This window comes from Sturnira hondurensis, unplaced genomic scaffold (genome assembly GCF_014824575.4).
Source record: "Sturnira hondurensis isolate 20B ecotype Veracruz unplaced genomic scaffold, ASM1482457v3 Scaffold0006413, whole genome shotgun sequence".
Taxonomy (NCBI): Eukaryota; Metazoa; Chordata; class Mammalia; order Chiroptera; family Phyllostomidae; genus Sturnira; species Sturnira hondurensis.
The window spans coordinates 26083019-26097582 of NW_028079044.1; the positions used below are offsets into that span (position 1 = coordinate 26083019).

Consider the following 14564-nt stretch of genomic DNA (forward strand, 5'->3'; position numbering starts at 1 on the left):
GGCGTACCTAGTGTGTTGTAAGAGGGTGGAGCCTTAGGTGTTCTCCAGGGCAGAGCATCCCTCTCTGTTGCATTGTGGTGTGGCATGTGGGGGAGGAGTCAGAGAGGGAGCAATGCTGCTTACTGGGCTCTCCCCCCATTTTCTGTCCCTCACTTCCCACAAGCAAATTGGGATTTTCAGGTGCTGATTCCCAGGTGGGTGGATTTGTGTACATTCTAGAACCCTGTGGGTCTCTCCAGTGAGGCTGGAAGTTTCTCCTGCTGCCACAACCCCTACAGGTGTTTACAGCCAGAGGTTTTGAGTCTAGTTTCCCACGCTAAAACCCTGGGTTTTGCAGTCTGTCTCACTCCCAAGTTGTTCCTTCCTGGCTTACCCACACATGAATATGGGACTGCCCGGTCAGCCAACCTCTGCCTCGCTGACCACCTTGCTGGTGCATCCATTCTGCCCTGGCTGCTTTTCTCTGCCCCTCCTACCAGTATCTAGACAAATGTTTCTTCTTTAATTTTTTGGTTATCGGGCATCCATGCAGTTTGGTTTTCTGGTGGTTCTGGTTGGGTTTTTTATTTTTTTTCAAACTGGTTGTTACTCTTCTTTTGGTCATGTAAGGAAGCAAAGCATTTCTACCTATGCCTCCATCCTGGCCAGAACTCCTTCCATTGGTTTTCTTTCTTTTTTTTTTTTTAATTATCTGAAAGTTTAGAGACTGCTCAATTTTAAAGACTTTATTTATTTATTTATTTTTAGAGGAGAAGGAGAGAGGGAGAGAAACATCAATGTACGGTTGCCTTTTGTGCCTCCCGTGCTGGTAGTTAGCCTGCAAGGAACCGGCCTGCAACCCAGACATGTGCCCTGACTGGGAATCGAACCGCGATCGTCTGGTTCGCAGGCCCGCGCTCAATCCACTGAGCTACGCCAGCTAGGGCTTCCATTGGTTTTCTTACTGACCTAGAACTTGATGTGGCAGGCTGGTATCCTAGTAACTTACTGTTTATAATGCTTTGGAGATTTTCTGCATATATCAGAAATCTTCATATATTTAGCAATAAGCATTTAGTTTTATGTTGTGTTATCCAGACATTAATCGTATTACCATTTTTTCAAGTCAGCAGAGTAATTCCATATTAAAATAATAAGAGCAAAACCAAAGTATATCACCTCTACATTATAAAGTCTCTGACTGTCTCTTGACAATTTGAAGGCTGGAGCAGAGTGTTTGCCTTGACTTTTTACCTATCTCAGGTTTTTTTGGATCCAATAAAAATAATATTGATAAGACCATAAGTAGACTTTGTATTGTATCTTTTACCTTCATATCTGAGATGCCTTAATTCCAGAGAACAGGACCAATGTCTAGGTTGTCTAGGAACTTAACAACTAGGGAACTATTTTTCCTACTTCTCTATATTCTTTTTGTGTGTGTTTTATGGATTTCCTGGAAGGCTATATTGCCTTTATTCAGTACATTCAGAGAAATTTTTTGATAGCATTGAAATTTAGAATCCATGATTATTATTACCCATTGGTCAGACTTCGGTTTTAGACTGGTATTCTTCACGTGCACAAGAAGGAAACTCGCTCCTCGAGGTTAGAGGAAACACTGAGACCCGGGTTCTGAAACCCTCCTGTAGCCCCCGGTGCAGTGATTCCTGGGCTGTGTGGGGCTGCATGCGGGCACGTTCGCACTGGGCACAGAAGTTGGGAGACTTCTGAGTTTAGGTTCATTAAGCCTCGACATCACTTCTCTCCAAAGCAAAAATGCAGAGAAAAGAACCCTATGATAAATATGCGTCTGCTTAATCTCATGACAAACTTTAGGAAGCTATTCTGATGAAGATGTTAGTAGTTCATTAACATTTTGTCCTAGAAGACCTGCATTTTCTTTTCTCAGACTGTAATAGGTGTTCTTTTCCCTCTTAGCTAAGTTAGTTAATAAACATTACCTCACATTAACTTAATTTCATCATTAATTTAGCATTTAAAATCGATTCACATAATATATAACAATTGATTTTGTTGTCTTTATATATTTACTCAAGCAATAGAATTATACTCTACAGGTTCAGTTACTTAGATACTGTAGTTTAGTTATTGTAGTTACATTAAACATAATTGCTGTCTTGCATTAGTTCAAATATGATTGTACCAAATTGTCTTCATGAAATGTTTGTATTTTAAAGCCACTAAAATTTTTCATATGGTTTTAAAGGTTTTCTGGGGTCAAGAACATTTGAATTGTTTAGTTCTTCTACATGAATTGCTCCGTGGGTATCTTAATGAGGAGAGAAACTGTGAAGTTTCTGAAGCGGTGCCGCATGTGCCACCTCCTGTGGAAAAGAACCAGATGTTTAAAAGCGAGCAAAGTTCCGATGACCTACGGACGGGCCTGTTTCAGTATATCCGAGACGCTGGTAAGTAGTGACAACAGGTGCAGAATGAGGTCACTTGAGCGGTACATGAATACCTGCAGTACAAAAATAGTAAATTGCCTTTCAGGATCTCTAAGGGAAAACTCTTGATTTGTTCCCATCTGAAACCACATAAAAATGACTACCCAGCTTCTTTATAAAGTTTTCTTTTATTCTCATAATATTTTTCTTGCAGTCATAAACCAATGTATGTCCCTTCAAAAGCATAGAATTAATTATACTTTCATTGAACAGAACCCTTGAGAATGCCCGGTGTCTATGAAGTCTTGTTTTACAATGAAACCGAAGACAGCCCCGGGATGATGCTGTGGCGATACCCAGAACAGAGAGTGCTCAGCCTCGTACGGATAACTCCCGTGCCCTTCAACACTACGGAGGATCCAGACATTAGCACAGCCGACCTCGGTGACATGCTGCAGGTATGTCATTAAAATTAAATACTGTGGGGAAGTACCGGTTCGGTACGAGGAAAAGTGTTCGGAGAGTACCTATTTTTTTCCATTAACAGTATCAGAAAGAAATATACACTTGTGTATACACTCCAAATATTTAAAATATATAATAGAATAATATAATTCAGATTCGTAGTAGTACATGACTGTTTTGAGAGTTCTCAGTTCTATTCTGAGTCCCATTGGTAGGTGGGTCCTGTGGTCTCTAAGACGAATAGGTGTCATTTGGTTCACCACATACTCTGTGACCACCTACCATATGCTCAGCATTTCTGGAGCTGCTCTGTGAAATAGAGTGTGTCCACATACAGCCAGAATGGGTAACTGAGTTTTCACTTCATTTCCACAGCCGAAAATGAAAATGTTCTTGGGGCTTGAGGTAGACTAATAGGAAAATCATCTGACCAATGATCGTATTCTGTATGGTTTGGGGAAAGTTTGTTTCTTCCCAGGTCCCTGAGCTCAATGTAAAGGTCATTATGGATATCACTCTATTATCATTCTACTTACTAATATACTACGAATCTGAATTTCTCCTAAAATGTGTTTTTCTCTTAGTCTTCTACCTACTAATAGATGATACAACCAACTGCTCAAAGCCTAGGAATCATTCCTGTTGCTCTCTTTCCCTGTCTTTCTGCATGTACGTTATCGACAAGTCCTATTACTTCTGCCTCCAGAATATGTCCCTATCCGATCTATCTCTCTCCAGTGCAAGTCAAGTCCAAGCCCATCTTCTGTTCCCTATCACAGTAGCTTCCTAATTGAAATCTAGGAGTTCATTCTTGACCTCTTGTAATGCATTTTCCAAACAGCAGCTGAAGTGAACTTTTAAAAATGTAGACCAGATCACATCACTCTCCTAAATTACAATATTATGCTGACTTTCTCTGACTCTGAGAACAAAATTCACATTCTTGTGTGGCCTGCAAGGACCTGTGATCTGTGCCCTTCCCACCTCTCTGACTGTCTCATGCCAGTCTCCCCCTCCCCCTTCTCCTGGAGCACCCCACTTCAGAGTCATTTCCCTTGTCCCGTTCCTTGTAATTGTCAGTCAGGTGAGAGCTCAAATGTCATATCCTGGAGAGCTCACTTTTTCCTGTACTACATTACCTTGTTTATCTTTCTTCATAGCTCTTTTTGCTATTCAAAATTATCCTGTGCACTTATTTATTTCATTATTTATAGTCTTTTTATCTCTACTGTTAGAAAATAAGCTTCTTTTATGCCTTGGTCACGTATCCCCAGCCTCTGGTATATAGCAATATTCACCATTTTTTTAAATGACTGCTCCATACTTAATAAGTTAGACTAATAATACAAATCAGAGAAGTTCATAATACATATTAGCACAAGTTGTGTTGTATTCTTACTTAATTCTTTTTCATATTGATCTCGATGCACTGGTCAGACGTTCACCTTCTGAGTCGGTAGCCATGGCACCTTCCAGCACTTTGTCGGTGAGCCGGAGCGTGCTGGGCGCCGATGGCCAAGCTGCTGGCCGTCTGCGCTCCGAGTCTTTTTTTTTTAAGTAGCTCTGCTTTGGGTTTTAAATCCTCAGATTTGTTGTCCCTCCTATTAATGCCATGTTCATGATCACCCTCTCTACCAGTATTTCTGGATAAGTTTTGCTAATAAAACAGCAATGTCTTTGAATCCTACTGTCTTATTAGACTTTTCTAAATGCAGAACACCTGTGGGGTTTTCAGTCAAAATGAAAATACTCATGTATCAGAATTTCAGCCTTCTATAAGGGCTTCTTTCTGATTTGGGAGATCAGATTTATAGCTAATGTTGATATACTTATGGATATCAATCTGGTAAGTTCTAGTAATAGTATTGTATTATGCCAGGGATAGAAAACAGGGCACTAAAGGTACAAAGTATGTTCATTTATGACATGTACTTCACCTTCTCACTGTCACTGGAGAGGTTGGATGGCACCGTGGTGAAGAGAATGAGCTGTGGCCCGAATGCTGGGGGTCGGATTCTGGCTCTGCCACTGGGAGACCGTGTCACTCTAGACAGGTCACTCTCTCAGCCTCAGATTCTTTGTCTTGCCTTTTTTTAATCAATAAAATGAAGCTATTAATAATCTGATTGTGATAGGCATTAATATTAATAGAACAATGCCTGGCACACGGCAAGGGCAGTGTAAGGTGCTGCGTCTACTGTGATGACTGTCACCAAAACTGTTCCATGGAGCAGAAATAGCAGGGCTGGTGACCCCACAGGCCAGCTGGAGATGGCCAGGGGATTGGGACAGCCCCAGGGGCCCAGACAGTGGGCCTGGACAGTGGGCCCAGCAGGGTTCAGCAAGCAAGGAGTCGGGAGCAGAGAGGCCCTGCCACATTTCCTATCTCCCTGGAGAGATAGGAGCTGAGACATGAGCAGAGCTCAAAGACAGGATGCTGGCCTGGTACCAGGACATGGTTGCACCTACTGTAAGTTGAAAGGGTGAACTCCATCCCAGTGGTGAGAAGGAACACCCAGAATCAACACTGGGCTGTCCGACAGAGCAGGACAGGCAGTTTGCCATGCTGCTGAGCTCCTGGTTCAGTCTTCATACAGCATGTTCTTGAACAACGATGTTTCGTTGGAACATTAATGAGATGCTACGGGACCTTAACTCTTGTTTATGTCAGTTAGCATGTGGTAAGATTGGTTTGTTATTCATTGTTTTGCTGCAGTTCCAAGATCCTATTGACGATGTTGAATGAGAACTTACTGTATACCCCTGGCTAGGAATAGAATTTGTTACAGGGAGGGGGGAGCACCTCATCTGTGGAAATAACTCTGTGTTGTCATCTTAGAACCATGCAAACTGTTTTGTATCCTTGGAACTTCTGTTCAGAATAGAACATGTTATATGAATCACGAATTTGATTCATTATGACAGTTTTTCCTTGAGTACCTCCCTGGGCTTGCTCCCGGGGACTCAGAGACAGGTAAGAACAGTGTCCACTCATATAAGGTTCTCAGTCTAGCAGGGGTGTTGCTCCGCACCTCTGAAATAGCAGTCTCCCTAATTTCAGCTTTCAAGGAGCACCTCTGTGTTGTCAGAATCATTCTCATGCTGTATGTGATTATCTCTGGGTCCAGAGGCACACCTAAGACGTTGGACCACTGATCCTGAATTGCAGGGAGCTTATGAGAGGAAGGCCCTCGATCATAACGGTGTCATGCAGATATCGTGGACAGTGAAGTCCCAACGGCTGACTCCTGCTCCCCTCCCCTTTTATTTTACTAACTCAGTGACATCAGTGATCTCTTTGAGCCCTACTTTCTTCAACTGAATACTGGGTTCAATGTTACTTACCTTTCAGAGTTGTCTTGAGAACTAAGTGAAATATTATCGTTAATACTAATACATGCCCTACACATAGTGAGCTCCTTCCCGCCACCCCTCCTTCACGGACAATACCGGGACCGCTAAAAGAGCCCCTACGTGGGATTCCAGCCCTCAGTCTCTTTCCCTCTGACCTTTCCTGCAACGTTCTTCAAGTGCAGGTGGACTGCGTGACTCCCCTTAGAAAAGCCTTCAGTAATTCCTCCACCAGGCCAGCCTGGCCTTGAGGCCCCTCCACAGTCTCCCGACCCCTTGGCCAGCTCCCCTCCCCTCCCCTCTGTGTGGTCTATGCTGGAGTCCAACGGGCCTGCTCAGCATTCCCGGACCAGCTGGTTGCATCCCGCTTCCAGCCCACTCACTCTTCTTCAGTGCAAGAGAAAAATCTCTTCTTTTCTGCTGAAATCCTGGCCGCACTTCCAAACAGTTCAGCAGGTGCCATCAGTTTCATGAAGTCATTCCTGGACACCAGCTCCAAACGTTATACCACCGTCCTCTAAAGTCCTGTAACACTTCATGGCACCACCACTTTTATGCTATTGTTTATCTCATCCCTCGCATTTTAACTATGTGTCCATATCTGGTCTCCCTCCTAGATTGTAGGTTTCTGTAGGAATGGTCATTACCTGCTCTATAGTATCTGCTGCTATGGAGATGCTCTGTAAATACACTGACTGGATGAATGACTGCATGAATGGAATGTTCCTATTTCATATTATTCAAAAGTGGTACATTGTTTGTCATTATTTTATGTGAGCTATTGAGTGAGTTTTGGTTTTACAAACTGAATTATGTCAGAATGCATTGTTATGCTTCAGTGGTATTATCTACCATAAACACACAGTCTAATGTGATTACATTACACAGGCTCTTGGTGAGGTCATTGAAAAGTCTGCCAAGCCCACTGCCCCCTAGACAGAGGCTAGTTCTTAAAGACAAAGATAAGTTAATCTCCTTGGTTTCAGTCCTAAAAACAATTGAGTTTGGATAACTTTTCCTTCAGGACCATTTAGTTCGTAAAAAACTGACCTTACAGAGTTCACTTACACAGAACCCTCGTATTTGTCTGTTTCTGTATCTTTCTGTGATTGATAATGGGATTTATAAACAGGTTCCCCATATGACTTTATGGAATTTATTTTGCAATTATAATGAAAAATATGGAAAACATGTCTATAATACTAAATCATACTAAGCACCAGTTCTGATTAAAGACCCTGAAATTAATGTTCTCAGAAAGCAAAAGGAGCTTATTTTGTGATCTTTTTGTTAACATTTAGGTGTTTATAATATACTTAGGATCTGTAAGGTAGAGTAATGCCTTCAACCCAGAAGGAATGTTTTGTGGTTTAAATGAGCTTAAAAATAAGAAATTTCTGGTCCTGTACGCAGTACACAGGAAGGCTTGCTCTGTTCTCACCCTGCTGTGTGCACTGCCTGCTGAGGGGTGTGTTGTGGAGGTTACCCTGGGCCTGGGTTGTAAGATTTTAGTCCATCCTCTGTGGTACGACCGGTAATGGGTATTTTAATTCTCACCCAGGTCTGTTATGGTGCTTATTCTTTCTCTCTGAATACTGTATTAATATTATTATTTTCATTTTTATGTTGCACCAAATTTTTAGATATCTCCATTTGGTATGTGATGATAGGCCAAACTAAATATCCTCTTCCCCCGAAGGTTCATACAAGTACGAAGCCTGAGCATTAAATTCAGTGGAAACGCTAAGAATGGGCATCACTGAGGCAATTTAAACAGATGTAACAAGGTTAAAGAAGTGAAACGGAGGATGTTTGGCACTGATGGTGTATATGGATTAAAAGGAAAGATGTAAACACTAAAGTCAGGAATTTCTGTAATACAACAAATTTTGAAGAAGAAAAGAAATGTTTGAGTAATTTAGGGAAAAATTAACATAGGTTCACAAAACTTTACGTTAGAAAAATTAAATAGACACCTAGATTCAGATCTATACCTTCAGAAAATGTGACTTTAACCCATGAGACAAATGTATCTATCTGTTGTTTTTCTTTCCACTTCACAGCATTTCTTATTAACAAATAATGATTGGATATCTTCTCAATGTCAATGTAGGGACAATGTATAGACAATGAGGATATAAAGAGACAGATCTGTCCCAACTCTTAGGAGGTCTGTAACAGTGTAATTGGAAATCCAATACAATATAATCAGAAAAAGAGGGCATAATTGCATATGCAAGCTCATAAGATAGAATAGCTGAATATATATTAGGGTAGACCATCTGTTTATGTAGGACAAGCATGTAATTTGGGGGATTCTGACATCAGAAGAGTACTGAATTCACTGGGACAAAAGAATAAATTTGTTACTAAAGTTCTATGATTTCATAGCCCTTTCTCAGCTAAAAAGGCATTTTTAAGCTTCAGAATTTGGTGCAGAATTCTAATGTGAAAAAAGCATTACCAGAGTTCTTACAGGATATCTTCACAAGGACAACAGGAAGAAAAAAGACAAAAGCAAGCTGTGTCGTTTGTTTATTCCTGGTGGAGAAGGAGAGCAGGCAGCCAAAGAAATCAGTGTGCTGGTGCCCAGTTTGCTTTTGTTTATCCAGTTCAAAAGTTAGGGAAATTTGTTTTTTAAAGTCACAGTAATATGATTATAAAAATCACATCAGAAGAATAATGAACAAAAAACTGTGTCCTTGGAAACCAAGGTGAGTCTAAATGGTGGGGATCTGTGTTACTTTTCTCTGATGTGTTATGATCCTGTTGTGAATTCAGCCCAGCACTCTACTGGGTACTTTATATGTGTAACCGCATTAAATCTTCTTTGATTCTGTGAAGTGGGCATTATCTCCATTTTATGAGTGGGGAAACTGAGGCTGAGAGAAATTAATTGGTCTTGAATCATAGAACTTAAAGTGAAGGAGCCAGAATTTCATCCCAGGTATTTCTGGCTCCCAAACCTATGCTCTTCACCCTAGTTGTGAAACATTGGGATAATAGTATTGGAGATGATATATTGGGGTGGTCATGAGCTACTTTGTTGAGAAATGTGAAAAGAGGGGAAATAAAATTACCTTTTTACCTCAAACCATTACATAATGAAACAATGAACCAGACCAAAGATATACAAAATGACTTTAAATAAAAGGACACCCAGACACGCAAAATGGACTGGGGATATCTCAAGAAAGAATGTCAACTTCAAAAGGAGAGGTGGTCAGTTCTAGAAGCCTAGGAGGTTCAAGGAAGTACTTTTTGGCAAGAGCCCTACTGGCAGCATCCTAAGAAATGATACTGAAGTGTCCGATTTACCTGGTAGCTAAATCCCCTTTATGGAGATGAAGGTAGCAGCTGTCAAATGTCTGTGTCCAACACTCTGGCCACCCGAACAGCTTTCTAGTAGCTGGGCCCCCGTGCACTGCGTCTCTGTAGGAAGCATCATGCACACTGCTCAGGCCGGCGTCCATCTCCAGGCTCCCTGGCAGTTGCACAGCTCATGCAAACTAATGACTTGGCATCTGGTTTGTATATCAGCCTCCCGTGAACTTCGTGGCATGACTCAGCATTCCTAAATCTAGTCAGTGCTGGGACACCAATGCACATTTTCTGAGGCTAAGAGGTCAGTGGCCAGATCTTGAATCATGGAGAATCCAGCATGCTAAGTACCTGACTTCCCAGCATGCTGGCCTTTCCCAAATGATATCTTCATTATTGAGCCTGTATCACAGACCTTTTCAAACAAAAGTCTATCTCAATACCTGAAAGACTTGTGAGGAGCAGAGGTAATACATGTAAAATAAAGTACCTAGCATAGTGCCTTATGTCATTAAAGGCTCAGTAAATTATTCTTACGACCCTAGGTACAGTGGTAGCTGCTGTCATTATTACCATTGTCATCAGCCTATCAATCGATTCAAGCAAGAACCTGGATCCTACCATGGTAGAGCAAGGAAGCCATGTGTCTGAGAAAGTTGGTTTTTGTGTTTATGGACTGGATGTCAAGGTCGTAATCCGTAAGAATGCTGATCTGATTGCACGTGATGAATGGACTGCTTTCACTGACTGGGAACAGCTACTGTAAGAGACACCACTTTCCCACAGCTACACGGTCAAGTGCCCTCCAGGCACTGTGTCAGCTGCAGTCCTCTAGCTTGCAGGTGGCAGAAACCCCACTGAAGCTGGAGCTGGCTAGCAAAAAATAGAGGGGTCTAGTATCAGGATACAGTGAGGAGTTTTGGATGCCAGGGGCCTCTGGAAAGATGGGGCTAGGAATGTTTGCTTTATTCTCCCTTTTTAACAGGCTGGCTGCCCTGCTGCCCACCCCCCCCCCCCCTCAGGCTGCCTAATAGTCTCCCTGTAGCCCCCAGAGCTCCCTGAGTCACATTTACAAGTCCAACCCCAGGTCCAGTTCCACATTCCTGAGTGAACTAGTTTGGTGTCAGGAGCTCTTTGCCCATTCAACTATGGTCCTGGAGGGGGGGTCACATTCACTGACATGGCTGAGAATTAGGGCTCATTGTGGGCCTCACAGACACCCCACGGGGATCCATTCTAGTTCATATCTCTCTTAACTGCTCTTGTTTTTCACCCTGGTGGGCTTGACCAGAGTCATGGTCAGCACTGGCCTCCCACTCAGCTATCTCTCCAGTCTGCCCAACTCTGAAGGCCCACACAGTGTGCTCTGCACTTCCAACGGGGAAGCCTTTTCTGTAGGGTCTGTGGCTTCAGAGATGAATTGCCGCTAGCAGAGGGTCTCTAGAAAGACTACCTTGCTAAAAAGCTGACTCTTTTTTACCCTAGTTTTTCCAGCTTTTCCCTTTGCAGATATCCGGCAGAGCTGTTTCTCTCTGTGCATCAAAGGCCATCTCCATCTGGAGGAAAGCCTCACATCACTTTTTAAATCTCCCCATTGTCCTCGTCTAGCATCCTGCCAAAATACAGTTTGGGCAAAGTTCGTCTGTGTTTTCCTGACATACATGAGATATTTTCTTGTCCGCAAGATGCTTAAAACCAATACTTTTTTTTGATCAGTGCTTCCTTTTTTAATACAAAGACAGTGTAGCCCACAAGCAACTTCACAGATTCTCGAAATACTCTCCCAATTCTAATGATGTATAGGAACTTTATAGATAAGATAATTTCTATTTTTGAAACTGAGTTTACAATGTGTGATGCTTTATGTCCGAAGCTTAGTGGTGATTTAATTGCATTGAATTTTCTGATAGCATTTTATCTTACACACTTATCCACAGACTGGCCTGAAGCTTCATTCAACCTTATAGTTGTGTGGTTTCTATTTCATAGAATTCTATTTTATTTCATAACTACATGGGTAAATGTTCCAAGTCAGACAGTCATACTTGATATTACCCAATAAATTAAAAACTAAACTTTTGCTGCTTTAAACTTGACTCTACAAACTTCCTGTGATTCTAAAGCACATGGACCTGATAGGCAAGGTTACGAGACCAGCACACAGAGACACTGCAGAAGGAGGACCTCCCGGGAGATGACTGCAGTCGATATGATCTGCCTGTTCCGTACACGCTTAGAAAGAATAACGGGGAGTGTTCTTGGGTGCTTCTTTTCAGCTGTGTTGGGCGGTTCACTTATAGCTACGCATATGCTCGCAGAATCCTGAGCCTTTTTATTTTATAAGCACCTCCTGCCCGCTGGCAGCTGTACCGATGTGTGCTAGAAGGCTTAGTTCTTATCCATCATCTTTATGAAGGGTACTCAAAGCCAGATACAAGATTCATTCTTGTTGAAATGCAGAAAAGACAAAGAAGTCTTGGGGACTTTGGGGAAGTAAGAGGCAGAGCCAGACTCTTAGGAAATGGAGGAAAGGAAACAGTTGTGTGTACCCAGTGGACACAGTAATGAGTGGCTTTGAGTTATGGGTAGCAGTGCTGGATCGACCACTAAGTGTTTTGCATCCAGAAGTCACTGCCTCCTTTTTTGGACGGTGAGGGGAACATAAAATAGAGTATTCTCTAAACACACTTTCAATCACTCTGTCTTCATGGTGTTGTGAAGATATGAAGGGAGGATCTGGGAATACATTGAATGGAACTCCTCCTGGGAATTTTGAGGTGAACTCACTAAATGCAGATAAAAGGACCTGGGTGAGGACCCTGAGAGACACAGAAGTAGACCAGGCTCTAGTTGTGCCCTCAAGGCACCTGGAGTCTTTTAGAAGGGATGCCAAGTACACAGAATAAGTACACAAACTGCAAAGTACCATAGACAATATGCCTCTTGAAATAAGAGTTGCTATCTGACCAGTTTAGGGGATCCTTGAAGGCCGAGTAGGAGTTCATCAGATGAAATGGTAAGGGTGGAGGTGGACTGAAATAGTCAATATGAGAAAAATTTCAGAATTGACTAAAAGAAGGTAGAACGTTCATCCAGGAGGTGGCAGATAACCTGGTTTGATTAATACACATTATCAGTTAAGAGGGAAATGGAGGAATGATAACCTACAGACATGTTTTTTAAGTTTTTGTCTGTTTCATAGCAGGGAATAAACAGGCACCAAATTTACTGAACACCTCGTATGTACCAGGCACCAAACCTGTCCTTTTATGTGTCATGTCCTTTCTGTTGTCACTATAAACCTGTAGAGTATGTACTGTCGTCTCTCCTTCTTGCTAAGGTAACTTGGGTTCTGAGAAGTTAAAAAATTTTCCCAAGATCACAAAGCAAGTACAGAGGTAAAACCAGCACTCAAACCTCGTTTGTGTGAACCCATAATTTTCCTCCTGTGTTGTGCTGCCTTGACTACTTTTAAAGCATTGAGTTTGCAATTTTAGCTGATAGGCATTGGAGACCCATTGGCAGTCCAGGTCTGAAGGAAGTTCATCTCTTAGTCTGGAGAATGTGGAATATCGTAAGAAGGAACCAAAAATGGGGTCTGTTGGCCTCTCGGGGTCTCGGAGAAGAGATGACAAAGGCTGTAATGCTGGGGGTTGTTGGTGTGGTTACAAATAAATAAATGCAGAAGACGTTGTGGAGAACTGAATCTGTGCTCTTGGCAACCAAAATGGTAACTTGGTGAGAGGGAGTAAGAGAAAGCATAGGTGGCTAATACATTTAAGCTCTTTGAGAAGCACAAGAGGATTTGCAAAATTTTGGAAGTAAGGAGAGCCTCTTATGCTAGGCAGTATTCACCATGCTGTGCACTGTATGCAAATCATACCTACTTTTGAAATCAGTTCCGCAGGGTGAGTGCTGGTCTCCCTGGTCACACATAAGGAAGCTGAGGATCTGAAAAGTTAGATGAATTGCCACGGGCCATTTCTCCTCAAAAAGTGCATGAACACACACAGACTTATCATACAGTTTCAGGAAGTTTATAGATTTCTGTAAACCCTGCATGAGCCTTTGACGAAGAATTGTGGCAACAGAGGAAACACAGCCAGAGCTTCTGAGCTCTGTGTCATTTAGTTAGGATGAGGTTCAGATATGTGAGGCAGAAAATACAAAATAACCGCAGCTTGAGGAAGAAAGAAGTTTCTTTTCCTGCCGCGCTACAGAACAGCTGAAGACCGTCTAGGACCTTGAGAGTCTCTACAAAGTCTGAGGGCCCAGCACACCCGCCTCCTGCTGCTCTGCCATCCCAGCGCTTGCTCTTCCTTCGTGGATGCACAAGCCTCAAGTGTCTTGTCCTCATTCCAGCCACCTGTAGAGGAAAGGACCAAAAAGAACGTACCTCCTTCCTTTAAGGATAAGTCTAGGAACCCACACCCAGCACACTATGCTGCCAGCATCCCAGAGTCCGTCATCCCAGCAGTCACGTGGCTGCTCCTCCTTAAAGGGCAAGTTGGGACTTCCTTGCTGAGGATGAAGGGAAGGAGAGCAGCTTTTTAGGAGACAACTGGCAGTCCCTGCTGGTGTCACAGCCATGTCTCCTGGGGATCTGTGTCTACAGTCTCCTCTGCTCGCCAGCCCTGGGACTTGCCTGTGCTTCTCACCCACTTGTGAGATTCATCATTCAGTCTGTGATGCAGTAAAAGAAATCCTTCTGTCATTCACTGGCGAATGGTCTGCTGAGGCAGAATTTGTAGTGAAAACGTAAATTTTCAGGCTTCTGAAATATAAATAAATAAATAGATGCCTACATGCATACATACTTTGACATGCTAGCATTCCTCGCCCTCCAGAAAGTGCTTTTAGAGTAAATGGAAAACATTTGCAAACTGGAAGAATACTGAAGTCATTTCAGTGCTGTCACTTTATTTAGTGGGAGAGATTTTATTAGCCTATTTTTCTTTTCCCGCTAAACACTCTTGCATTAATAAGGGTGGGGAGCACTTCTTTCTGGAATTGAAGAACTGTGCTTGGCCATCAGTG

At 42.4% G+C, this 14564-nt stretch overlaps 1 protein-coding gene across 3 annotated transcripts in view; it reads left to right on the plus strand.

The window, feature by feature from the left end:
• The window catches only part of VPS13B (vacuolar protein sorting 13 homolog B), a 690921-nt gene that overhangs the window by 542856 nt on the left and 133501 nt on the right, over positions 1-14564 (plus strand). For all 3 annotated transcript variants that reach the window (XM_037048265.1, XM_037048266.1, XM_037048267.1), the window contains exons 38-39: positions 2210-2411; positions 2664-2848. In XM_037048265.1, coding sequence (XP_036904160.1) covers positions 2210-2411; positions 2664-2848 — 387 coding nt within the window. The remainder of the gene's footprint in view (positions 1-2209; positions 2412-2663; positions 2849-14564) is intronic.